The sequence below is a fragment of the Canis lupus genome, chromosome 7 (assembly GCF_048164855.1).
Source record: "Canis lupus baileyi chromosome 7, mCanLup2.hap1, whole genome shotgun sequence".
Taxonomy (NCBI): domain Eukaryota; kingdom Metazoa; phylum Chordata; class Mammalia; order Carnivora; family Canidae; genus Canis; species Canis lupus.
The window spans coordinates 5,488,323-5,516,182 of NC_132844.1; the positions used below are offsets into that span (position 1 = coordinate 5,488,323).

The 27,860-nt window shown below is 40.1% G+C and overlaps 1 protein-coding gene across 5 annotated transcripts in view; it reads left to right on the forward strand.

The window, feature by feature from the left end:
• METTL24 (methyltransferase like 24) overlaps positions 1–27,860 on the forward strand; it is a 147,879-nt gene that overhangs the window by 91,145 nt on the left and 28,874 nt on the right. For all 5 annotated transcript variants that reach the window (XM_072831781.1, XM_072831782.1, XM_072831780.1 and 2 more), the window contains one exon: positions 8,639–8,867. In XM_072831781.1, coding sequence (XP_072687882.1) covers positions 8,639–8,867 — 229 coding nt within the window. The remainder of the gene's footprint in view (positions 1–8,638; positions 8,868–27,860) is intronic.

The following is a 27,860-nucleotide window of genomic DNA, read 5'->3' on the forward strand; positions in this document are numbered from 1 at the left end:
GCCACTATTGGATCTTTATGTTATGTGCCAATGGTAAATCGGTGTGTACTTCTACATAGAAAGAAAAGGGAATTCTTGTGAAAACAGTGCGATTTCATCACAATTGTGGGAAATAGTAATATTCAGTTATTCAGGCTGAAAATGACCCGAATATACAAGTGAATTTCGAGAGCTTTCTATAGAAAGGCAAATATGAAGTAATGAGACTACTTCACCAAGTGTAGTAGTATTCACATCGAGATGTGAACTTATCAATATACGTCTCAAAAAAAAGGCAGGGAAGAGTCATTTTTATTGGGAACACCCTATTCCACAGGTTTTTCGAGGAAGCTATGTGATTAGGTTCTTAGGCAAGATCCCTTACAAAAATACTGAGGCCCCTGGCCAGCGTCTTATGATTGTTTTTCCCTGATAGGTTTTCATCACTTCTGTGATTTACATTCAGGCACATGAGTAATGACTGCCAACCTTAATCCTAGATGATAAGTGATGGGTGGGAGGGGAAGGAAGGACAGACATTTGAGTATGTGCCCAGAGGATCACCATGGATGCCAAACTTTACCAAACAAGAATTCTTAGTTACAATCATCATGGATTCTTTATAAAAATGAAAGGTTCAAATAAAGTTTCAGGATAATGGGAACATTCTTCTATGGGTTTGATGAAGAGTGTGCATCAGTAGAGTTTGGAACACTCAGTAGACGCTCAGTATATGTTTGCTACATAAATGATTGCTTCAGGTAAGAGACAAGGGAGAGGTGCTGGTTGGGCTGTGATTTAAACCAGGAGGCCAAACCTTGGGAAATTAGTTGCTCAGCCGCTTGATTAGAACAGAGGGGAGCCCATCAGCTATGCTTCAAGCTTATAGAATGAATGGGAAGTTTTGACAGTAGACCTTATTTTCTATCATATTAAACATGTATGAAAGTAGGTCATAAAAATAATTTGCATAGTACCACATGCAAATTGGAGATCTCAGCTTGCTCCTATTTTCTTGCTCTGAACTGCCTTTATATTTTACTTATTATTTTACACCCTGGGATAATTTCATTTAAATGAAATTTCATTGAGTTAAATGAAACTGGGAAAGCTATTTGGGGGTTAATCTTTAAAGTTCCTTTTAGGTTTCCTTATACTTCAGAGCCATTAGATAAGATAGTTGCTCTAAGATTTCAGATTACTTCACATAGAAAGGTAGCTTCTTACTTTCATTTAAATGTTCACTATTCAAACTCAACTTTATAAAGAGTACTTAAGAACAGTTGAATTCTGCTGGGAAGAGACATGAATAAATTATAAGAGCCAACGTTTGATTCAAAACCTAAAAATGAAAAAAAAAGAAAGAAAAGAAAAAAAACCCTGAAAATGCTTAATTGAAACCTGGAAACTAAAGGAAATATTTTGGATGGGTTAAAAAAAAAAAAGGATGCTTCGGATTATGGATGTACACATAGGTTGCATTATTATCCGGGGCTAGGGGGCAGGACCAGCATACTCCGCTCTCAGGTGAATTGCTTGCCCAGGGGCAGGTAAACAGCCAGCTGATAACATTTCAGTTGATGCTGAAGGAAGAAAGAGAGCCAGCCCAGAAGTGGTGGTCCTGAAATGAGGCACGAGAACAGGGAATGTGAACTCTGGATTCTCAGCATTCGAGAGCATTGGGGTAATTGCGAGATGGCAGGGAGGGCAGGTGGCAGGTGGGTCTTGGGGTCCCTACTCCAGGCAGTTTGTGCTCTAAGCCCCAGGGCTGTGGCAGCAGCAAGACCATGCCACTACTGTGCCCGGTAGTTCCCAAGCAAACTGAGGATGATGGATAAAGTGGAGGCTCAGGACAATCTTTCTGGAAAGGAGGAAGGGGATCTGAGGACAGAAGGACCAGAAGATAGAAGACCGCATGCCCTGCCTTCTGATCTGGTCCCTGCTTTTCCTCCATCCTAAGAGCTAAAGCAGGACTCACGCCCACCTTATCTCAGAGTCTGGAATATCTTTACCAGGAGTCAAAACTTCTTATTCCACAGTTAATGTAAAAAAGCATCTTTCTGGGCAAGGGCACTCTGTGTGGAGTTCAGTTGAAAATTAAAATCAAATCCTTTTCAACTTTGAAATGGGGTGGGATAGACCAATTAAGGTGGGGGAGGTGCTGTGCAGGGAGGTTCTGTTACAGGAACAGGGAAGAGAAGAGAAAGGAGGTGCTGTGGGTTTGGATGATCATGTTGTCTGTCTGAAGGCTGGGGCTGGGCCCCTGGCCTGTGAGGTGGGGGTGAGGGTGAGGGTGGTAGCTAAAGTCAATGGGGAGAAAAGTCACCTATTTTATCCGTCCTGTCAGATATTGTTATTTCAGGGGTAGGAATGGGAGTGGAAGATAACACATAGGTAAATCTTTTTCATCTCTTTTTTAGTTCTCTGGCAGGTGGCCCCATTTGGTTTTCAGGCATAAGTGCTCAGCATAAGACTGAAGAACATTCGATAGATGACGTGTAGTTAGGCAACAACCAGTATGTTACACAGAAAAGCTGGGACTTCTGGGTGCCATGAGCATTTCATGAGGAATGAACAAGCTCCAGAGGGAAACATTTTCAACTGATAGTTGTTTAATTAACACAACAGGAGCTCGTGGGATATATGAATGAGGAATCAGAAAATTATGGACCCAAGGATCCTTTTCAGGAAATGTTAACAACATAAAGTATATATCTGTTTATGTAATGCATGGATCTATCTATGCTTTCTATGTAAAAAGAGGAAGTTTCCTTGGCTCTCAAGAATGGATTTTTGTCCCCTGAGGGGTGATATCACCCTTGTTGAGAATATATGTTTTATTTTTTTAAAAAGATTTTATTTATTCATGAAAGACACACACACACACACACACACACACACACACACAGAGAGAGAGAGAGAGAGAGAGAGAGAGAGAGAGAGAGAGAGAGGCAGAGACACAGGCAGAGGGAGAAGCAGGCTCCATGCAGGGAGCCCGATGTGGGACTTGATCCTCAATCCCAGGATCACACCCTGAGCTGAAGGCAGATGCTTAACCATTGAGCCACCCAGGCGCCCTAAGGATATATGTTTTAGATGGAATCTTAGCAGCTCATGCAATGTTCTTTAACAAAAACTGGTCATTTTAACATGTTTTTTTTTTTTTTTTTATCTACTATTCATTTGAAAAACCCATTTCTTCCCCTCTAGCAGTTGCGAGTTTACAGATCTAATCATAATCACCTCAATAATTAGATAACAAATAACCTAATTATCTATTAGATCTCATAATAGATCACCACTTGCCCAGATTCTCTGGGTCCTGCAGGGCTGGAGAATGAGTTACTGAAACTCCTGGGGTTGCAATTGTCTCCCTTCTTCCCACCCTTATGCTTTAGTGGTCACAGTTAGAAACCTTCCCTATATTTGCTTTTATTTTATTTTATTTTTAAACAGCTTTGTTGAGTTATAGTTCACATACCATACAATTCACTCCTCTGAGACAGACACTTGGTTTTTGGTTACTACCGTCAAATTTAGAACATTCTCATCACCCCAAAGAGGAAGTCATATACCCAGTAGCTGTCATTCCCAATTTCTCTCTAACACCTTTCCCACTTTTCACCCCTTGTCCTAGGCAACCACTAATTTACTTTCTGCCTCCAGATTTGCCTGTTCTGGACATTTCATATGAATGGAAGCATACAACCTGTGTCCTTTTGTGACTGGCTTTTTTCACTTAGCATATAGGTTCATCCATGTTGTGACATGTATCAGCACTTCATTCCTTTTTATGGCTGAATGACATTCCATTGTATGGATATTCTATAGTTTATGTAGTCACTCATCAGTTGATGGACATTTGGGTTGTTTCCACTTTGGGGCTATTGTGAATAATGTTGCAGTGCACATTCATGTACAGGTTTTTGTGTGGACATAAGTTTTCACTTCTCTCAGGTATATTTTTCCTTTTTCCTTTGGTAAGAGAACTCCTGAGTTTTGCAGGGCACCTAGCACCTCGCTGAAGACTGCATACCCTAGCCTTCCTTGAAGCTGCAAGTGGCCATACGACTAGCTTTGAGCAACGAGATAGGAGTTGATGTGATGTGTGCAACTTGGAATCCATGCCCTAAGAGGAAAGGACATGACCTTCATTCCCCTTTTACTTTCCCTGATGGCTAGGATGCAGATGTGGTGGCAGGAAATGGAGCAACTATCTTAGACCCTGAGATAGAAGCCTTTTGATCTATATTTCTTGCTTCATGGAATAAACATTAAGTAGAGCATTCCTATAAAGTAGAAAATTCCTACAGTGAGTTCTCTTTCCAGTTAACTAAGAACAGAAAATGATTTTCTTCCAGACTAGATACATTTTTTGTTGTTGTAAGCAATAGTTTTGGTTATTTCATTATTTTACTGTAGTTATTTGTTTAGAAATCTTTCTTCACTACTACATGTGAGCTCCAGATCAAGGGTTTAAATTTAATTTATCTCTTTGTCTCTGGTGCCTACTATAGTGCCTTAAACATATGAAAGTACTTTTTTTAAAAAAATTATTTATTTGAGAGAGAGAGAGCACATGAGTGGAGGAGGAGGGACATGGGAGAGGCAGGCTCCCTGCTCAGCAGAGGACCCAAGGTGGGGCTTGATCGCAAGACCCTGAGATCACTACCTGAGCTGAAGGCAGATGCTTAACCGACCGAGCCCCCTCATGTGTCCTTTAAAGCACTTTATAAATATTTGTTTATAGACACAAATAAGATATGAAACATAGCCTGCCCCACCCCATGCCAGACACTGTGCTGTGTATTGTGGGAATTCCAGATCCTACCTAATTTTCTAGTTTTCTCTCATTTGGGGCAGCATTTTGTAGATTTGTCTGTCAGCACTCATTCTGCTCAGCACTTGGGGTCCAGAAATAAGCAAGAAGATTACACTGCAAGTTAACTAACTGAAGTTTAAATAACAACTTGAGGCTAAAAAAAAAAAAAAAAAAAAAAAAAAAAAAAGAGAAAAGAAAAAAAACTAAGCCAGATTGACACAGTCCTCTTCCTTACAGAGCTTTACTCTAGCAACTATTTCCTAGGTCTTTAAGGTCACAAAGATTCCTTCTAGAAGCCTGTGTCCTGTGTTCATTGGCAGTGAAGTGCAGTGTAAAGAGCACATGCTTTGGAACCACCTGGATTGGATTTGACTCTTGGTTTCACTATTTTGGGACAAGTTCTGCCGCAATTATGAATATTACATCTGCCCTCCTCTTGCCTTTTACACCTACCATAAACTTGGCTGATGTAACCAAGCTTGAAGAAGTACCATTCTGAATAAATGAAAGTGAGAATTATAGACATTGATTCAATGAATGCAGTTTATTACTTTCCAATTTAGTACGCTTACATATTAAGTGTATTTTATTTAGTAAAAGTAACAAATTAACCCCAAAGTTACAAATTTCAGTATCTTTATGTTATTTAGTGTATCATACAAAATCGCTCCTCGCTATTTGATGATGAACTTAAATTTGTATACGTGCTTATGATAGCTGTAATAGAGAACACTTGTACATGTGTAGAGAGTTTCTAGGAAGATACACGAAAAAATGCTAATTGTGATTATCCCTGGGAATTAGTGGCCAAAATTTTTAGTGCTAGAAAGCTTTTACTTTTCATTTTATCTATGTCTTTGAATTCTATGTGTATTGTTATTTTTTCATTATAACAAACTAGTTTAAATTGAAAACATATCAATATATAATAAAGGGCCTTGCTAAGAAATTTAGTTACAGAAGTGTATGTGCTTAATTTAATCCTTAAAATTTTTTGAAGTCTTGATTAAAATACATGTTTTAGAGTAGAGATTGTTTCCATGAAAACAATATTTAGAAAATTCACAGAGAAAGAAATTATTCAAATTCCTCTACTCTAGAAAGTTTACATACAAATTATATTTAATGAGTACCTTTTTTTTAAAAAAAAAGATTTTATTATTTGGCAGAGAGAGAGAGAAAGAGAGAGAGTGAACAAGTGCAAGCAGGGGGAGTGGCAGAAGGAGAGGGAGAAGCAGGCTCTCCATGAAGCAGGGAGCTGGATGTGGGGCTCAATCCCAGGACCCTGGGATCATGACCCAAGCTGAAAGCCTATGCTCAACTGACTGAGCAACCCAGGTGCCCCTAATGAGTACTTTTTTTTTGACACAGTGTTCTCTTATTAAAGCTACAAAATTGCCATTTTCTTATTTATTTATTTAAATTTTTTTTTAATTTTTATTTTTTTTCAAAACTGCCATTTTCTAATAGATGACCCATAGTGGAACACTGGTTTGCTCATCTAAGTTTCAACATATTCAATTAAGTGAAAAATCCCTTGGGGCAACTGAATTTGGCAACATTCTGATCTATGCAGAAGGAAATCTATCTGCTAAAAAATGCATTGTCATTTTTACTCAACTCTTGGACTAATATTATTTATTTTTTAAAAGATTTTATATATTTATTTCTGAGAGACACACAGAGAGAAAGGCAGAGACATAGGCAGAGGGAGAAATAGGCTCCCTGCAGGGAGCCTGATATGGGATTTGACCCCAGGATCCTGGGATCAAGACTTGAGCCAAAGGCAGAGGCTCAAACACTGAGCCACCCAGGCGTCCTGTCAACTCTTGGATTTATAATTCATGGTAGGCTTATAGGTTAGCTGTTGCTGTGTAACCAGTCACTCTAAAATTCAGTGGCTTAAAACCATTATTTATTCCTGCTTATATGTCTCCCAATCAGCTGGACTTCAGTTGATTGGGGCTGGCCTCACCTGGGAGACTTAACTTCAAGGTGACGTGGCCAAGGACAATTGTTTTTCATAGAAAGCTGGTGGTTTGGCTAGTGTACCTCGGCCTCTCATGACTCCTATTGTCCTGAGACCAGCTAACTATCCAGGGTATGTTTTCCTCATGAAGATGATACAAGAGCGTGAACAGAAGTACTTAAAGCGTAGGCTCAGGACTGGCATACTGTCACTTCCTTCCAAAAAGCAAATCACATAGTCAAGCCCAAAAAAAAAAAAAAAAAAAAAAAAATCAAGGGGCAGGAAAAGACACTCTGCCCATGATGAGCATAGCATGGCAGTAGTAGGGGTGAAGGGGTGAAGAATTGGAGCCAGCAAGTCAACCTGCCACACTGGATTAGATAATGGAAAAATTGGGTGGAAAACTAGGAGACATTACAATGGTCTGGGCTGTGTGGACTCAGTAAGAGATGAAAAATAGGAATAGGATCGCTTGGGTCAAAGGAATGGTAGTGTTTGTGAGAGGAGTGCTAAATCTTCTAGCCAAAAGTGTGGAGAGGATTATAGCTGAGGGACAGCAGAGGGTTGACATGCCACAGATCCAGAAAGGGAACAGGCAATGGAGTAGAAGCAAAGGAGAAAAATAAGGCAAATTAAGAGTATAATAGGAATGTCAAGGTGGGGCAGTCCCGGTGGCTTAGCGGTTTAGTGCAGCCTTCGGCCCAGAGCGTGATCCTGGAGACCTGGGATCGAGTCCCACGTCAGGCTCCCTGCAGGGAGCCTGCTTCTCCCTCTGCCTGTGTCTCTGCCTCTCTCTCTTTTTGTGTCTCTCATGAATAAATAACAAATAAAATATTTTAAAAAAATGTCAAGGTGGAGGATCTCTGTACTGAAGACTTATTTTAGTCAACTAAAGGCGGGTAAATAATTGTTAGCCAATGAGCTTGCATATTTCCAAATTATGAAATATCTGAGATAGTAAAGTCTAAGAGAATGAAACATTTCTGCACTAGGTTCAGGTTTGGTCAATGGATTATAGATACTCTGTGAGGTCTTGGTATCTTAAATCACATCTAATTATTGTATTTTGGGCAAAGAAGCCATAATCACCATTTAAAAAATAATCCTCTTTCATTTAATTTCATGTTTTTCATTCAAATCGATTCTTAAAGTGATGACTATAACTCCATCAAATACGTCTGAGTAATATGACTGAGTAAATTAAAAATGTGTAAGTATATGAACATTCCACATCATATGCTACATACTGGATGCTTAAGTACAAATAATTCATAATTTCTTCCTCCTGTTGACATGAATTTAGGTGACGTATTTCTTCTACTTCTTGAGTAGAACCACACACAGTTGCTTTATCTTTAACTGTACGATTTTAAAATAACTTCCATTTCTAAGAAAATACCTATTGTCTTTAGGTCCGGCTGCATGCATCGTGGCCATTAGAATGGAGACAAATTACCACATTAGTAGACTGTACCTCTCCCTAAGGGAACTGATCCTGGCACTTCTATTTTTTGACGTATTCTGAGAAAACCTCTTAAGATTACTGGATAGTCTTGTTTCGTTGCTGCTCTGATTTACATCTTTTTAAAAAATTAATTTGGTATGCCTCTACATGTTGGAACATGTGATTCTCTGGTCTGCATTTAGCAGATAATTTCTCTGCTTGCTTTTCATCCAGAAGCTTTTAGCTATAATGGTTTTTGTGAAAGAAGAAGGTTTATTGAATGTGCACAGTTAGTCATGTGTTAAAACCGGAGAAAGCTCGATAAGAATAAGAAAATTGGCCTTAGAATCGTCATTTTGTCAATCCAACACTTTTGCCTCATTATATTTTTGTTGTTACTGATTTCCATCCTCTTTCTTTATAGGCTAGGGAGTGAGGATACCCAATTTGAGGTTAGCATGGCCAACAGTGGATGTGAAGTACATCGTTTTGATCCTAGTGTTAAGTCGGCTCATATTCTGGAGAGTCAGCGCCTGTGGTATCACCGCTTGTCCATCGACTGGCGGGACCCTCATCCAGCTGTTGCTGCCCAAAAACCGCATAGCAACACCAGAAAGCTGGGAACCATCCTGAATGAATTTGGGCATCACAAGGTGAGATTTTTCATTTGATTTCATAATGAAATAAAGTGAACAAACTCATAAACCTTATAAAATGCAAACCAAGAATTGGATAGTGGAGGATCCGGTTTCAACCTGGCTGATGATCACCCATCCTTATTTATAGAGTCAGCTCTGTAGACATAAAGTTTTGGCAGGGATCGAGATCTTTAAGTTGATTTGTAGATTGTAGTTGCTGTTGAGTAGGGTTTTGGCCAAGACTGGGCAAGGAGCTAAGAAACCCACTTCTGGCCTAGACTCAAGACTCCCATTTTCATTTGGCAATTGATTGAAAATGTTCCGACGGAGCAAACTACTTATGTCAGTCTCCAATACAAAGCCATCAGAGCCAGGTTTCTGTTTGATAAGAGATTGCTCGTGTATCGTGTTTCTCACTGTTGTAACGACTGTTTTGAGTCTCCAGGCTCCTCAAAGACCAGAAAGTCTGTACCTTTGATTACTTGAATCTGTACCACTGACTGGACAGTATGTGTGTTGCAACTGATATAATCATGTCAAAAGATGTCAGATCCCTACAAGTATTTTATTGTGAATGCAGAGCAAAAAGAAACTCAATCTTTGAACCGTGTTCCTTGAAAGCAATTTTTAGTGTAGACCCGAGCCAATTACATGCTGTAGGCAAATACTGGATAATTCTCCCGAGTGTACTTGGCTTGTGTTTGTTTGCCAACCCGTCTTGGGCTTGGCCTGTTTTGCCTTAGCGTTCTCAGCCAGAGATGGCATGTGGTTTAGAACATGCCAGAACGGGTGTTTCTGAAAAACAGTGTACATGGAATTCGATTTTAAACTGGAGTTGGCTGACTGGCCTTTAATAAAAGGGCTTTTCCTCTGCTTTGTTCTTTCTTCTCCTTTTCATCTGACTCCTTCTTCTTCTTTCTTTATTTTTTTAAAAACCCTCCCTTTAATCGGGCAACAGGAGCTTCTTCAAGAACCATTTCGAAGAATTTTCTGCTCTTTTAACATGTGATTAACCGCTGATTTGTATTTTGTGCTGCCATTGACAGTCACGAGCATTTAATAATCAGGAGCCTAAGTGAAACATATGTATAGGATTTTTGGGGTAAAATCACCCAACAGAAACTGAAGTGGGAGCATTCTTCAGTACTTTATTTTTGCCACTTGTGACCTTCAGAGAGCTGTTTTTGTTTGCTTTGTTTTGTTTTGTTTTACAGCTTCATTCCATAATATGTCAAGTCTTGGTTATTCAGAGAGATAACTATGGATTCTTTGCATCCATTTGGGACTCTCTTGCTCCACCCTACTACTCTGTACACCCTGGCCCTCTCTACCCTCACACTCCAAAGAATAGATATGAGTAGATACTGGTTTTTTTTTCGCTAATATTTTAGCAAAATATTTGGTAAACATGAGGACGAAATAAGGCTTTGAAAAAAATGGCCTGTGGATATAATTTATCCAAGCCACATTTCCTATGGAAAATGTATTTTTAATGACCAGGTATGCATCTGAATTGTGTTTAACTCCATAGGAGCTGCAGTGGGCCAACCTTTATGCTGAAGATGAAGCCTGAAATCTTTTACACGGCTTCTGAGACAGCAGAAATACTTACAGTAGTATCTAAAAAGGATAAATGTTATAAAGGATTTTTTATATTCCTAAATCTATTTATTTTTATTAAAAACATTAATAATGACACCTAAAAATGGTTAAGATGGTAAATATTATGTTATGGGTATTTTACTACAAAAAAAAAACACATGAAAATGATTTGGGTATATATTTGCTGCTTGAAAAATTCCTTATTGTTTAAAAGATACTAATAATCTTTCATAGTTTTTGTTTTGTTTTGGAGTTTTTTTTTTTTTGGTGAATGCTTTCAGACAAAACAAAAAAAATGAAACCCATCGGTGAATGATTGCTTCCATTAGGAACATGCCTCTAAAAGCTATGTGGTGCCAGATAAAAGGAAACTTCATTTCTGGCCTGCAGCAAGCAAGGTCTGTTTTCATTTTTCTGCATGTGTACAGATACTGGTAAATAGGATGTGGCTCTGGCAGGGAAAGCAAATAGAAAACACACACACACACACACACACACACACACACACACAGTAAAATATGTCTGTGCTTGAGCCTTGCCTTCTTCACTCATTTCTTCTGCTGGCGACTTTAGAAACCAGAGAGCTTTTCACTGTTTTGTTTTCACCTCATGACATTAAACTGTTTCCAATAGTTGGGTGATGTTTTCCCCATTAAGCTGTGGGTTTTTTTCTGCTTCTCTTTATCCATACCTAGATTCCGGCCCCTCAGGCCACAACGAAAAGCAGTACTCTGAGATGGTGAGAGAAGGATGCATGTGGCTTTTTTTTTTTTTTTAATATTTTATTTATTTATTCATGAGAATGCACAGAGAGGAGAGAGAGAGAGAGAGGCAGAGACACAGGCAGAGGGAGAAGCAGGCTCCATGCAGGGAGCCTGACGTGGGACTCGATCCAGGGTCTCCAGGATCACACCCTGGGCTGCAGGCAGCGCTAAACCGCTGAGCCACCAGGGCTGCCCTGCATGTGGCTTTTGAACTGCTTTTAAAACTCTTTGATAATTTTAATTTCAAGCTGTAAGTCGAAAATGTTTCTAGAGCATCAGGTGAGAGCAGCTGCAAAAGCCAAAGCCCAAGAACCAGAAGCCGGCCTGTCAGGGAGTAATATCACCTGGATCGGTAGTAATGATAAGCTGTCTTCTCATTGCTGATGTGCTTATTGCTGGAACCATGCATAAGGATTTTTCCAGAATGGGGATGGGACGCCTGGGTGGCTCAGCGGTTGAGTGTCTGCCTTTGACTCAGGGCGTGATGCTGGGGTCCTAGGATCGAGTCCCACATGGGGCTCCCTGCAGGGAGCCTGCTTCTCCCTCTGTCTGTGTCTCTGCCTCTCTCTCTGTCTGTGACTCTCAAGAATAAATAAATCTTTAAAAAAAAAAAGAAAATTTCCAGGATGGGACTAGAAATATCAAGTCTGAAATTTCTGCTCATATTAATCATACATGTGCTTTTTTCCCCCCTAAAATCTTTATTACCTAGAGTATACTAAATGATCCGAGCTGATTCATGAGACGTTATAACTACTTTGAGCCTTAACCGTGCTGTTGATGATAGGAGTAACAGGGCTGCCTTAGAGCTTACCGCGGGGAGGTCAGTGATTTAGGTTCGAATCACCCATTCTCTTGTTTGTTTTTGGCACCGGGCAAGTCACTTAGCTGCTCTGGGGCTGGGGGTGATCAGCAGCGTGACAGGGACCATGCTACTACCTACATGGCTTGTTTCTGAGAATTCCATCAGAGGACACAGTGTGATTTAAAAATGATGACCTTGAATTCCAAGAGCTTTCATTAACAATTTCAAGAAGTCTTTACAAAAATTTTTATAGAAAGCATTTTCTTTTTCCTTTCCTTCTTTCTTTGTTTTCAGGGAAACTATGTCTGATTTCCCTGGAAATTGATAACCGCACCTGATTCCACCCAAGAGTCTTTAATGACAGCCTTGTGAGAAACTGAAGGGCAGTTGGTTCTTCGGACAGGGTCGTGGAGGACTGTTCTTGTTTGCTGCCTTGGGGCGCCGAGCAGCTTTGCTGGCCACGGTGGGGGAAGCAAACACGGTGCTGGAGAGAAATTAAATCAGCCGCGGAGGATGAATACAGAGCAGAAGTGGGGCGTGGGGGCTCCGGGGGCCGCGGGCTGCAGGTCACTGGCGGGGTGGCACCTGCTGAGCTCCGGGGGGCGTGGGCTGCAGGTCGTTGACAGGGTGGCCAGGGTGGCATCTGCTGAGCTCCAGGGGCGTGGGCTGCAGGTTGCCGGGGTGGCGGGGTGGCACCTGCTGAGATCTGGGGGCACAGGCTACAGGTCCCAGACAGGGTGGCTGGGGTGGCACCTGCTGAACTCTGGGAACACGGGCTCCAGGTCCCAGACAGGGTGGCCGGGGTGGCACCAGCTGAGCTCCGGGGGCGCAGGCTGCAGGTCGCCGACGGGGTGGTGGGGTGGCACCTGCTGAGCTCTGGGAACACGGGCTCCAGGTCCCAGACAGGGTGGCCGGGGTGGCACCTGCTGAGCTCCGGGGGGGGGCGGAGAGCGGGCTGCAGGTCGCCGACGGGGTGGTGGGGTGGCACCTGCTGAGCTCTGGGGGCACGGGCTGCAGGTCCCAGACAGGGTGGCTGGGGTGGCACCTGCTGAGCTCTGGGAACACGGGCTCCAGGTCCCAGACAGGGTGGCCGGGGTGGCACCAGCTGAGCTCCGGGGGCGTGGGCTGCAGGTCGCCGACGGGGTGGTGGGGTGGCACCTGCTGAGCTCTGGGGGCACGGGCTGCAGTCCCAGACAGGGTGGCCGGGGTGGCACCTGCTGAGCTCTGGGGGCAACAGGCTGCAGGTCGCCGACGGGGTGGCGGGGTGGCACCTGCTGAGCTCCGGGGGCACGTCCTCTAGGGGGACACCGTGGGGGGGCTCCCCCATGGAGACCGATGGGGCTTTGAAGCGAACCGCGGGCGTTTCCCTTTCCTGTGGCTGCTCGCGCTGCGCCCCATCCCCGGGCCTGGAGCGAAGCGCTCCCGGGAAGGATCCGCTCGCTTTGCCGCTGGAAACGGAAAATGGTAGATTCAGGGAGAAAATTTGGCTGCGCCTGTACATTATGTCGCTTTTCATTCCCCGGAATTTTCTTTGCCTTAAATTCTGTTTTGTTTGCTATTAGTTCTGCCCTACTAGGTTTTTGTTTGGTTTTGTTTTTTGATAAATATGTGAAATGTCATTCTAGAATCCTTTGTATTTTTTCTTCCTTTCTTCTCTTCTCCTCTTCCTCTTCCCCTTTTCCTCCTCCTCCTCCTTCTTCCCTTTCTTCTCCTCCTCCTTCTCCTTCTTCCCTTTCTCCTCCTCTTCCTCCTTCCTCCTTCTTCCCTTTCTTCTCCTCCTCCTCCTCCTTCTTCACATAGTTTTAGTTTATGTCCTTTGTGTTCTCCCTCTTTTCCAGTTTTCTCAGTTTGTGTTTGGCATGGGGAGGGCACATCTTCCCTTTAAGTCAACTTTAAACCGATTCACATTTCTTAGACTTATCTGGAGAAATAATACCCATGCACTCATGAGTAAACCGGCTTAGTTATGTTTTCTAACCCATATTAAAAATACCTAACAAAAGATTTTGAAATGCTTGTGTGACACAAATCATATTTCATGCCATTCTTGCTCATATTTAATGTGTATGTGAATCACCTGGGGAGTCTAACTGAAACGCAGATGTTGATTCTGAAGTTCTGGGGTGGCACCCGAGAGTCTGCATTCCCAGCAAGCTCCCTGGCTCTGCTGAGGCTGCTGGTTGGGGAACCATACATTGAGTAGCAAGGCCTGAACCATAGTCTGAGAAACACAGAAGCAGAGGGTATTTACTAGTAATTTGTGTTCCCCCAGAGGCCCAGCACTGGATCCCTTTGTGTTCTGTATTTTATTTGATTTTGCTTTATATCTTATTTTTTTAAATTTATTTCGGTGAGAGGGAAAGAGAAAGTGCAGAGGGGGAGGGGCAGAGGAAGAGGGAGAGAGACTCCCTGTTGAGCCCCAAGCCCAGCACAGGGCTCCAGCCCAGGATGCTCTGATCAGACCCCAGCCCAAAGCCAACAGTTGGACGCTCGGAACCTCAACTGACTGTGCCACCCAGGTGCCGCTGGACCATTTGTGTTCTGATGTCCTCCACCCTCAGCCTGAGTCCCTGCCAAGGGTGGAATGAGGCACAGATGATGTGCTATGCTCCAGATCATTTTTCTACTCCTGTGCCAGCTCGTACCAGATTTCTGTTTCGAACTTGCTGGTTTCTTGGAACAAATTTTTTTTTCCCTCAGGAAGGAAGCTCCTTTGTAAAAATGTCTCCCAGTGGTCTCCCATACCAGTTCAAGGGCCAGACATGCCTGAGTCCTAGATGGCTAATGGTTTACCCTCCAGCCAGATCCCTGCATCTCAGATGTATGTTCCTAAGGAGTATATGGCTTGAGAGCAGGGACTCCGTGGTATGGAATCCCCGCCCAACTACCTAGGGAAGAGCTCAGGAAATATATAAGATACTTGACCTGACTTTCTAGGTCAAGTACCTTCCTAAGTAAAATGTGCAGGGTATTGAAGTTTGAATGCTTTATCTTTTCACACAGCCTACTGCAGAATTAATAAGCAGCAACTAGAGCATCCAAAGGCCTTAACCACTGATGTTCAGAGTATTTGGGTGAAAAACACCATGGAAACAAGATATGCTATGGCAAAAGTGGAAATCCAGGTGATTCTTTTAGGGCCCAGTGCAATCTTCTATTTAAACTTGTTTATATTACTTTTTCCAAGAGAAGTATGTATCTTTCTGTGTATTTGAAGGCAACTTCGTCTTGCAGAAATGCTATTTAATCACGACAAGCCTATGTTTCTGTGAAATAAGCCAGTAGCAATTTAGGAGTAATGAGTCAGCTATGCTCCTGAATTGCAATTTGAAATACAAAGACAATTTTATGTCTCCATCAATCCGTAGTGGACCCAAAGGACAAACCATCTTGAGAATGTGGATCTAGAACTTCGGTACTCAACATGTAGGAAATGAGTTTGGGCTTTTTATCCTTTTCATTTATCTGTAATGGTGAGATTTGCTGTGAAGCAAATTTCTGGGGTCCTAGTGATTTTCAAACCATTCAGTATTTGGCCAGCATGTAGATTATGGAGCCTGTTTGAAGAATGAGCTAGGTGCATCTGGATTTAGCGGTGGTTTGTATTTTCTTTGATGCCGTTTCCTCTCGGTTTCCCTTGGGCAGAAGCCATGACTGGTGAGGTTGTGTGCAGGCAGTGTTCTGGAATCCAGAGACCCACTCCCACCTGTACTACAGAATGGCTCTCAGATTTCAGTGTTAGAATTGGGAACACCAGCAAACAAACCAAAAATAACAGCGGAAGCAAAGAATCCCATCACCTAGAAACCTTGATTAAAACGTCGAATCCAGAAGCAACCATAGAGATTCTCACTTAGCTGGTCTGGCCTGAAGCCCAGGAAACTGCATTTTTAACTGACCCACTGAAACTCTAACCCAGGTAATAGGAAGATCACCCTGCGAGGAACCTGAGTGTTCAGAGGACCCTGGTGACTCAGCCTTCCGTTTGCAAATCCCCCATCCCCTGCTGTGCATAAAACCCTTTAAACAAGAAGGGGATTGAGAGCCCGTATGCTACTGCAGCCTCTGTCTCTGTCACTTCACCGAGGTCCTGTGTCCTCTGTGCCTCAGTTTTTCCTGTGGTAAGGCGTGGGATATGAACCCCTACTATTTGGAAGTTCGTGCAGGCAAGTGCACTCATGTTGGTGAAAGAAATGAATGAAGAATTCTTAAGGAGGCCAGAATTATGATGTTACATAAAGCAAAGCGTTTTGATTGATTGTTGCTTCTTTGGGGTTTTCAAAGGCACAAAGAATTATTACAAAAGGGGGAGTTTTCACTTAGGAAATTAGCCTCCAGGGAGCTGGCATTTGTTGTTTTGTTTTTTGTTTTTTCCTTGCTGTGTACCGGGGTGGGTATATTTGTCTGAGGATTTTGCCATTATGACAGAGTTTTGGGGAGGAGAGCCAAATGAATCCTCTGGGGCAGCGGGGCCATGAGCTTCAGGAGCCTGTGAAGGCCTCCCTCTGTGTGACTTCCTCTCCTAATGGAGACTGTGGTTCAGCAGAAGAATGTCATGTTCAGAGCTGCACAGCCCGGTTTCACCGGGTCATGCAACTCTGGCAATTCCTCTATATGTGTTAACAAATGCTTAATGCCTTTTGACAGTAAGAGGCTCCAGAACTTGCTATCATATTAGTGAATCCTCTGAAGGGGTGTACTCCTGAGCCAGTCCTGTGAGGTCACACCCCGGCCAGCCATTCTGCCTTAGGAGCTCAGCCAGGCCGATTCTCTGAGGTGCCAGGCCTGCCCAACCACCCATGAAACAGGCTCCTGGGGCTTGGGGAAAAGTGGGCATAGTTTCATTGGGAGGTAAGACCTGATTTCTTTTCCAGCTAGTGAGGAAGGTCTCCTTTGCCACTTTTTTAGTTAAAAAACACAAGGACCTTATAAAAACCTGACGTTCCTAGCATGGAGTGGCATTCAACAGTTTTGCAATTAAAATGATAATGAAACATTTCTTATAAGAACTTCTCTTTAAAATCAGCACGCCATTAGAAGGAATTATGTAAAGCAGCCTCTCTGTTCCAAGTTTTATTTTAAGATTTAATTTATTCCAGATTCTGCAGGAAAAAACCATCCATGTGACAAGCCTGCTAACAGATGTCAATTTAGTTTTATAGCACATGCCTGCACTTCAGAGTCAGAAAATGGAGATTATTCATTTTGCCTGCTGTTTATTACACGACACAGCTTCATAACACTACGCCCTGGAGGATCGCTGATTAATAACTTATGGGCAAGCAACTTATCACCTGCTTTCGTGTTCTGCAGAGTTGATTGCAAGCTTTATTTCACATTACTCTTTTGGATTAGAAGAGGTGCTGGGAAGAGCAAAGGTGACAAAAAAATGGATTTTTCTCTTTTAATTTCATCTAGGTCAGAAGACAGATTATACTGTGGTAAAGAGAAATAACAGGAAAAATAAGAATTATTTAACCAGAAAGAACCACATCTCTATTAAAATTTTTTTGTGTGATATTGGTGGATAAGACAAAGTAGTTCTATATGGTAAATATATCAGAATCAACCATAACAAGAACTTCTCCCTTCTTCATATTCACAGGGTCCATTTCTCTATGTTCAAATGGTATAGTAACTATTGGTTTATGTGTTACTCTTCTGTTTGGATTCCCATCTGTCTGTCCAGTCCATCCATCCATCCATTCTTCCATTCATCTATCCATTCGATAAATATTTGTTAAGTATCTTCCATATGCAAAGACCTGTGCTTAAATCATGAAGCTACAGGGGGAAAAGTCTCTTTCTTATTAAGATTTTATTTATTAATTTGAGAGAGGGAGTGCATGTGCATGCAAACAGTCGGGGGCAGGGCAGAGGGCAAGGGAAAAGGAAAGGGAGAGGAGAGAATCTCAAGCAGACTCTGTGCTCAGAGTGGAACACTATGCGGGGCTGGATCCCATGACCATGAGATCATGATCTGAGCTGAAACCTAGAGTCATCTGTTTAACTCACTGAGCCACCCAGGTGCCCCAAGTCTTTTTTTAAATTAGGACTTTTTTTAAAAATGTGGTAAAATATACATAAAACTTACCATCTTAACTTTTTTTTTTTTTGGTGGATAAATGCAAGTTTAATGATCCATTGTTCTTCACACAGATGGCTACAGAGATTTTATAATCCCAGGATATACAACCATGCAACACTGACCAATCAGCCAGTTCTAAAATAAACTTGGCTTCTTACAACTATCCTGTAAACACTGCAGCTCTTCCTCCATCCAACGTGACCCTCATCTCCCATGAAAATTTGTTATAGGGGAACCAGAAACAAAAGCTTTGTGGCCAAAAGTAAAAACCAAAAGAAAAATAGTAATTTGGTGGTTAGTTGGTGAAAGCAGGCTATCTGGTGCCCTTCACTGTGCTGCTTTGCTCTTCTTACTCTTGCTTGGTTAGTCCCTCTTCTTCAGCCCATCCGTGTTAGCTCTCAATAGGTCTGAGTAAGCCATATGAAACTTCTTCACTTCTTTGGAGCTCACCGTCAATAGCTCTTAACAGACACTTGTTGTCTGAGGGCTCAAAGCCCTCTACAGAACCTTTTGTTGGAATGGGTTGAGTTTGACTATCATACTTCCTTAAGGTGGTGAACCCACTGCCTAACAATGGGCACTTCGGGAAGAGTCTGGTCAGGTCTTTAACACACCTAACCCGCTGGACATCATAGCTTAGCCCAGCCTACCTTCAATGTGCTCGGAGCACTTAATTAACCTACAGTTGGGCAAAATCATGTAGCACAAAGCCTATTTTATTATAAAGTGTTGAGTATGGCATGTAATTTATTGACTACCGTACTGAAAATGAAAGACAGAGTAGTTATATGGGTGCAGAATGGTTGTAAGCGAATGGACGGTTGTCCATTGTGATCATGTGGCTGACTGGGAGCTGGACAGAGGATCACTAGCCCGGGGAAAAGATCAAAATTATAATATGAAGTATGGTTTCTACTGAATACATATTGCTTTTGTACCATGGTAAAGCTGAAAAATCATAAGTTGAACCATTATAAGTTGGGAACCATCTTATATCCACATTGTTGTGCATCTAATCTCTAGAACATTTTCATTTTGCAAAACTGAAAGTCTCTTCCCATTAAACACTAATTCCCCCCTCCTGCAGCTCTTGGCAACCATCATTCTATTTTCTGTTTCAATGATTTTGATTATTCTAGGTACCCCATGTAAATGAAAGGATACAGCATTTGTCTTTTGTGCCTTGCTTGTTCCACTCAGCATAATGTCCTCAAGGTTCATTCATGTTTTACCATGTGACAGGTTTCCTTGCTTTTTAAGGCTGAATAGTATTTCTTTGCATGTATATACCACATTTTGTTTATCTGTCACTGGACCACTGGGTTGTTTCTGCCTCTTGCCTATTATGAGTAATGCTGCTATGGGTATGGGTGTATAAGTATCTTTTTAAGACCCTGCTTTCTGTTCTTTTGGATACATATCCAGAAATGAAATTGCTACATCCTATGGGAATCTATTTTTAATTTTTTTTGAGAAACTGCCTTACAGTTTTTCATAGTGGCTGTACCATTTTACATTACCATAAACAAGCCTCTTAAGATTTAACATGCAGCTAAAAAACCAGACATGTGATCCTGTAATGAGTGCTACAAAGAAGTGTGATGTGCTATGGGAGCGTTTAATAGAGAAATCCAATTTAATATGCCATTTATTTTTGTATTCCTGATGCCTAGTCCATAGTGGGGACTTGATAACTGATGGGTGAGTAAATGAACCATTCAGACCCTAGGTGATTGGATCCCTTTCCTTTGTTTCTTTCCTGATACCCAGCTGCCCTCTGTTCTGCAGGAATGGCACTGCAGGGCAGTAAGAGAATTTAATAGATTACTAGCTTTTCCTTGGTTACCTCTATTGATCTCTGGTGAAAGTACGGGAAGTATTTTCCAGTAGTGTTCTTTTTCTTATTCTGTATCTCATCTAATATTCAAAGATGTCGAGATATTTCCACCAGATATGTTCCTGCCTTTTCTTTGGGGGAGAGAAAAGAAAGCTGCCTGCAGATGTAAGATGAAAGTGTAGTGAAGTTAGTGAGTGGTGGGGCATTCAGGGAGAAAATGTTCTTTCTATTCTTAGAACATTGCCTCTAGTCCCTAAAGAATTTCATTCTACAAAGATAGCAAAAGGGGCTCTTGCTCATTTTCTCATTTGGCTTAAATCAGTAGCATTTTGCTCAATTCCATGCTATTTATAGATATCTTAAATTGCAATTTAATTCTTGAGATTTTTAAAGGGAATTTCAGATATTCAAAATGTATATGCATTGTATTTGGAGACTTTTTACTTCTTGCTTCTAGTTTTATAAAAGGAATCTGTTTATCTGATCCCCAAACCAATGAAAGACATAGTTATTATTCTATCCCTTTTTTATTTTGCTGGCAATTGAGGAAAGAAAGAGGCTGGCCACGGAATTATTCAGCATAGCTCTTTCCTTGGAAATTTATATTGGTTTTGCTGTTTGCCATAGCATTATTATGATGAGAAACTACAGAGATCCAGTTATCTGTCTGAAATGAATCCTGAGGGTTTCTCACAGTTGCTCCCATCATGGTTTTGGCACAGGAAAACAGTATTGGTGATATTTTCAGAATATGTTTTGGGGGCAGGTTGTCCAATGGAAGGATCACTGACTCTCAGCCAAAAAGACCTTAGCATCTGTTCTCTTTCCTGTTAGTTGAAAGCCTTCTGAGCCATATTTTATTTTTCTGTAAAATGGAGATGATAACACCTTCTGTGCAAGACCGTTGGGATCAAAGACAAAAAGTCTATAAAGAACCTAGCACAGTGCCTGGCCAGTTGCTCCCCAGGTGGGAGCTATTTTTAAAATATGTATTAAGTTGGATTGATATGAATTGTTTTAGGCAGTATTCAAATACCTGGAATGGAGTATTCTGGTGTGGAGCATTAGGTATATTTTATGGTTCTGTTTTCTTAATAAGAGTGTGGAATCTCCAATAGGTCAACCGTTCACTCCAGGAAATGTTAAGGAGCATCAGTATCCTGGAATGGATTATGGAAGTGTTTAGAACACAGCAGTATGAATCTCATGTCGAGACACCACTGCAGTGTCCTTAGGATTGATCTTCCCGCAGTGATGGTCATAAATACAATTGGCGTGAATTTCAAATAGTCCACCAGCTTCAGAACATTGGTAAACATCTTGTAGTTCAGTTGTCTGACTCATGTCCATCTCTTGGGCATAAGTGCTTAAAGTCCCACAGGACTATTAAGTATATTGTTGGGAAATCACTTGGGTGGTGAGTGTTGATGTCTTTGAAAGTATTTTATGAAGCAATGATTCTTTAATACTTTCATTACACTTGCTTTATGACATTGTCTTTTCTCTAGGTCGATCTCTCTCTGTCTCTGAAACCCCTGTTAGATAATTTTTGACTCCTTTTTGGAGACATATCAAGTATAATACCAGCAGTTGCCTGAACTAAATGCTCAGGAATATTCTGGATAACCACATTTTCTGACTACATGAAAGAGGTGCTGTTGCCCAACTCTGGTCTTTCTTGCTCCTCTGCTGTGCTTCCTACTATGTTAAGTGTAAATCCCTCAGCTGATGTGCAAGGTCTCAGTGCAGTTTTCCAACCTCTTTCTTTTCTACCACTTTCCTATGGATATTCTGTGCTCTAACCTAACTAGACAGTTTTACTTCCAAGTTGCCTGAAATTTCTCACCTCATGGAGTTTCGATCACAATTCTTGTTATCATTAACATTCTGTTTCTGAGCAAATCAAAATCTCACCTGTCTTCCAAGTCCTAGCCCAAATGCTGTCTCATCCACAAAGTTGTTCTTTAATGTCTCAAATTTAATGTTCTAAAATTATATATTTAATATTTGTTCACTGTAGAAAATTTGGATAATAGAGAATACAGACAGTATAAGGATGAAAATCAAAATCACACATAATTCTACCACTAAGACAACTACTCAATATATGTAGTCTCTTCTTTTGGACTTTTTCTTGCAATGGTAAATAATATTTTCACAAAGTTAAAATGTGATCATAATGCGTATGCTGTTTTATTATTTCCCCTTAGCTTTTGAGTTTATTTTTTAGAGCATTTTAGGTTCACAGCAGAATTGAGGGGAAGGTACAGAGATTTCGCATATACTCCTGCCCCCACCCCCCCCCACCCCCCGCCAACTATATGGCCTCTCCCGTTATCAGCGTCCCCCACCAGGGTGGTGCAGTTGTTATAATTGATGAACCTATGTTGACACATTGTAACCACCCAACTCCATGGTTTATATTACACTTCCCCCTTGGTATTATACATTCTGTGGTTTTGAACAAATGTATGATGACATGTATACATCATCATATCATGAAGAGTATTTTCACTGCCTTAAAAATCCTGTCTCTGCCTATTCACCTCCTCCTCCCACCACCTGCTGGCAACCACTGATCTTTTTACTGTCTCCATAATTTTGCCCTTTCCAGATTGTCATATAGTTTGAGTGATAAAGTATGTGGTCTTCGCAGATTCACTTCTTTCACTTAGTAATATGCATTTGTTTCCTCTGTGTCTTTTCATGGCTAGATAGCTCACTTCTTTTTAGCCTTGACTAATAGTTCAATAGTCTGAATGAGTTTATTTATGTATTCACCTAATGAAGGACCTCTTGGTTGCTTCCAAGTTTTGACAATTATGAATACAACTGCTATGAACATCCACAGGCAGGTTTTTTAAAAAAATGTGATCATGTTTTCAATTCCTTTGGATCATATGGCAAGAGTCTGTTTAGTTTTGTAAGAAACTACCAAACTGTCTTCCAAAGTGGCTGCTCCATACCATTCTGCATTCCTGCCAGCAATGAATGAGAATTCTTGTCGCTCCTCTTCCTTACCAGGTGTTGGCTGTGTTCCGGATTTTGGTCACTCTAATAGGTGCATGATGGTCTCTCATCGTTATAATTTACATTTCTCTGATGACATATGATGTGGAGCATCTTTTTACTTACTTACTTGTCATCTGTAGATCTTCTTTGGCAAGTTGTTAAGGTCTTTGGCTCATTTTTAAAGCTGGTTGTTGGTTTTTTTATTGTTGAATTTCAAGAGTTCCTTGTATTTTTTGGATAACGGTCCTTTACCAGATAGGTCCTTTGCCAGTGTTTTTGTTTTGTTTTTTTTCCCCTAGTCTGTGGCTTATCTTTTCATTCTCTTGACATTTTCTTTCATAGAGGAGAATTTTTAAATTTCAATGAAGTCTAACTTATCAATTCTTTCTTTCATGGATTGTGCCTCTGCTGTTGTATCTAAAAAGTCATTGTTAAACCCAAGGTCATCTAGAGCTTCTCCTATGTTATCTTCTAGGAGTTTTATAGTTTCGTGTTTCACATTTAGGTCTGTCATCCATTTTGAATTAATTCTTGTGAAAGGTGTAAAATCTATGTTTAGATTCTTGGGGGCTTGGGGGAGGGCATGTGGCTACCCAATTGTTTCAGCACATTTGTTGAAAGGTTGTATTTTCCTCCAGTGTTGTCCTTTTTCCTTTGCCAAAAACGAGTTGACTCTATATATGTGAGTCTCTTTCTAGTCCTCTAAGAGGTTTTGTTTTACTGTTGTATTTGTCTATACTTTTGCCAATAACATGCTATCTCAGTGGCCATAGCTTTACAGTAAGTCTTGAAGATGGATACTGTCAATCCTCCAGCTGTAGTCTTCTTCAGTATTGCATCAGGTAGTCGGGGTTTGCCTTTCCATATAAACTCCAGAATAAGTTTGTTGATACCCATAAAATGGCTTGATGGAATTTAGATTGGGATTGTGTCGCATCTATATCAAATTAGGAAGAACTGACATCTTGACAGTTTTGTGTCTTACTAATTGCGGGCATTGAATATTTTTCCATTTATTTAGTTTTTCTTTTATTTTGTTCATCAGAGCTTTATGATTTTCCCATGCAGATCTTGTACATATTTTTTTGGACTTATACTTAAATATTTCTTCTACTTCTAGCCCCTAAAATAGGTTATTAAGAATTGGTATAATTTCTTCCTTAAATGATTGGTGGAATTAATTGGTGAACTCATCTAGGCCTGGTGCTTTCTGTTTTGGAAGGTTACTAATTATTGATTCAATTTCTTTAATAGGTACAGGCCTGTCAGATAGTCTATTCCTCTTGTGTGAATTTTGGCAGGTTCTGTCTTTCAAAAAATTGGTCCATTTTATCCAGGTTTTCAAATTTTTGGCAATAGAGTTGTTCGTAGAATTCCTTTACTATCCTTTTGATGCCATAAGATTTGTAGTGATGTCCTTTTTCTATTTCTGATATTAGAAATTTGTGTCCTCTTTCTTTTTTGCTTAGTTAGCATAACTAAAGGCTTATTGATTTTATAAATTTTTTCAAAGAACCAACTTTTGGTTTCACTGATTTTCTCTATTGATTTCCTGTTTTCAATTTCATTGATTTCTGTTCTAATTCTTATTTTTTCCTTTGCTTACTTCAGATTTAATTAGCTCTCTTTCTAGTCTCTTTATAATGGAAACATAGATAATTGATATTAGGTCTTTCTTCTTTAATATAGGCATTCAATGATATAAATTTCACTTTAAGCACTGCTTTTTTTTTTTTCTTCTAGATTTTATTTATTCATTCATGAGAGACACAGAAAGAGAGGTGGAGATGCAGGCTCCATGCAGGGAACTGGACATGGGACTCGATCCTGGGTCTCCAGGATCACGCCCTGAGCTGAAGGGGGCGCTAAACCGCTGAGCCACCCGGGCTGCCCCCTACTTTAAATGCACTCAATAATTTTTTTCTTTTTTTTCTCTCTCTCATTCCACAAATTTTGATAAATTGTTTTCATTTTCATTTAGTTTGAAATGTTAAAAAATTTCACTTGAGATTTCTTTTTCAATCCCTGTGTGTGTGTTTTCTTTTTTGATCCCTGTGTTATTGGAAGTTTGCTTATTAATCTTCAAGTATTGGGGGATTTTCCAGCTATCATTCTGTTACTGATTTCTAGTTTAATTCCATTGTGGTCTGAGAGCAGGCATTGTGTGATTTCTATTCTTTTTATTTTGTTAAGGTGTGTCTTTTGGTTCAGAATGTGATCTCTCTTGGTAAATGCTCAATATGGGCTTGAGAAGAACATGTCACCTGCTATTGTTAGATGAAATGATTTATACATATCAATCATATACAGTTGATTGATGGTGGTGTTGAGTTCAACTATACCCTTACTGATTTTCTGCCTGCTGGATCTACCATTTCTGATACAGAGGTATTCAAGTCTCCAACTATGATAGTGGATTTGCCTATTTCTCTTTGCAATTCTATTATTTTTTGCCACATATAGTTTGACACTCTGTTGTTAAGCACATGCTCATTAAGGATTGTTATGTCTTGGAGAATTGACCCCTTTATCATTATGTAATGCCCTTCTTTATTCCTGATAACTCCCCTTGCTTTGAAATCTGCTCTGTCTGAAATTAATATAGCTATTCTCACTTTCTTTTGGTTAGTGTTGGCATGGTATATTTTTTCTCTGTCCATTTACTTTTAATCTATATATGTCTTTATATTTAAAGTGGGTTTCTTGTAGAAAGTACATACTTGGGGTTGTTTTTGATCCACTCTGACAGTCTCTGTCTTCTAATTGATACATTTAGAGCATTGACATTCAAAGTGATTATGATTGGATTAATATTTACCATATTCACTACTGTTTATTATTTTTTGTCTTTGTACTTTGTTTCTGTTTTTGTCTTCCACTTTTTTTTTTTTTTTTTTTTTTGCTTTTTGTGGCTTTAATTGAACTTTTTAGTTGAACATGATTCTATTTTTTCCTCTTTCCTAGCATATCCTTTATACCTCATTTTAAACTTTTTTTAGTGGTTCCCCTAGACTTTGCATTACACATTTACAGCTAATCCACGTTAACTCAAATAATACTTAACCACTTCCTGGGTAGTGTGAGTACATTATAATAATAGATAATTTTAATTTCTCCCTCCAATTCATTGATTGCTTATGTGTAAGCATATGATAAATACATACTCATACACCATAAAATACCTTCTTGGTATTACTATTTTGAACAAACTGTTATCTCTTAGATCAATTAAGAATAAGAAAAATGGTTTTATTTTACCTCATTCCTTCTTCAAAGCTCTTTCTTATGTTATGTAGATCCAAGTTTCTGACTTATATTATTTTTCTTCTGTCTATAAAGAACTTCTTTTTAACATTTCTTACAAGGCAAATGTACTGGCAACAAAAACCCTTCAATTTTTGTTGGTCTGAGAAAGTTTTATTTCTCCTTCATCATTGAAGGATAATTTTGCAGAGTACAGAATTCAGGTCAGTGGTTCTCTCAATGCTTTAAATATTTTACTCCACTCTCTTTTTTTATAATTTAAAAAAATTTTTAATTTGAGTATAGTTGGCACATAATGTTACATTAGTTTCAGATGTACAATATAGTGATTCAACATCTCTATTTGTTATGCTGTGCTCACCACAAGTGTAGCTACCATCTGTCACCATACAATACTATTACAATATCATTGACTGTGTTCTCTGTGCTGTACTTTTCATTCCTGTGAGTTATTCATTCCATACCTGGAAGCCTGTCTCTCTCACCCCCCTTCACCCATTTTACCCAGCTCTCCCACCGCCTCCCCTCTGGCAGCCATCCATTTGTTTTCTGTATTTATAGGTCTGTTTTTGCTTTTTTGTTTGTTTATTCTTTGTTTTTTTCTTAGAATTAGATTTTTTATTTTAGATTTTTTTAATTTAGATTTTGTGTTATAGATTGTATGGTATTTCTCTTTCTCTGTCGGACTTATTTCACTTAGCATAATACCTCTAGGTCCATCCATGTTGTTGCAAATGGCAAGATCTCATCCTTTTTTATGGCTGGGTAATATTCCTGTGTGTGTGTGTGTGTGTGTGTGTGTGTGTGTGTGTGTGTGTGTGTATGACTGCTCTTTTATCCATTCATCTGCAGGACAGACACTTAGGTTGCTTACATATTTTGGCTATTGTAAATAATGCTACAATAAATGTAGGGGTACATACATCTTTTCAAGTTAATATTTTTATTTTCTTTGGATACTCAGTATAATCCACTCGCTTCTTGCTTGCATGTTTCCTGAAGAGAACTAGGAGGTACTTTTTATCTTTCTTCCTCTATAGGTAAGGTTTCTTTTTCCTTTGACTTTTTTCAGGATGTTTTCTGTATCTTTAATTCTCTGTATTTTGAAAATGATATGCCTGGGTGTAGGTTTTTGATATTTATTTTGTTTGATATTTTCCGAGCTTCCCAGATCTATAGTTTGATGTCTCACTTTAATTTGAGGGAAATTCTCAGTCATTGTTATTTCAAATATTTCTTCTGTTCCTTTTTCTCACTCTTCTTCTGGTTTCTCATTATGTGAGTACTACATACTTTCTGTGATTGTCCCACAGCTCTTGGATACTCTATTCTGATTTTTTTTTTCAGTCTTTGTTCTCTTTGCTTTTTAGTTTTGGAAGTTTCTATTGATACATCCTTAAGCTTAGAGATTCTTTTCTATATTGTGTCCAGTCTACTTGTTAGCCCATCAGAGTTAGGGTTAGTTTTTCAGTGTTTTTGATCCCTAGCATTTCTTTCTTTCTTTTTAAGATTTATTTGAGAGAGAGAGAGAGAGAGAGAACATGAGTGAGGGAGGGGTAGAGGCAGAGGGAGAAGCAGACTCCCCATTGAGCAGGGAGCCCAGTGCAGGGCTCGATCCCAGGACCCCAGAATCATG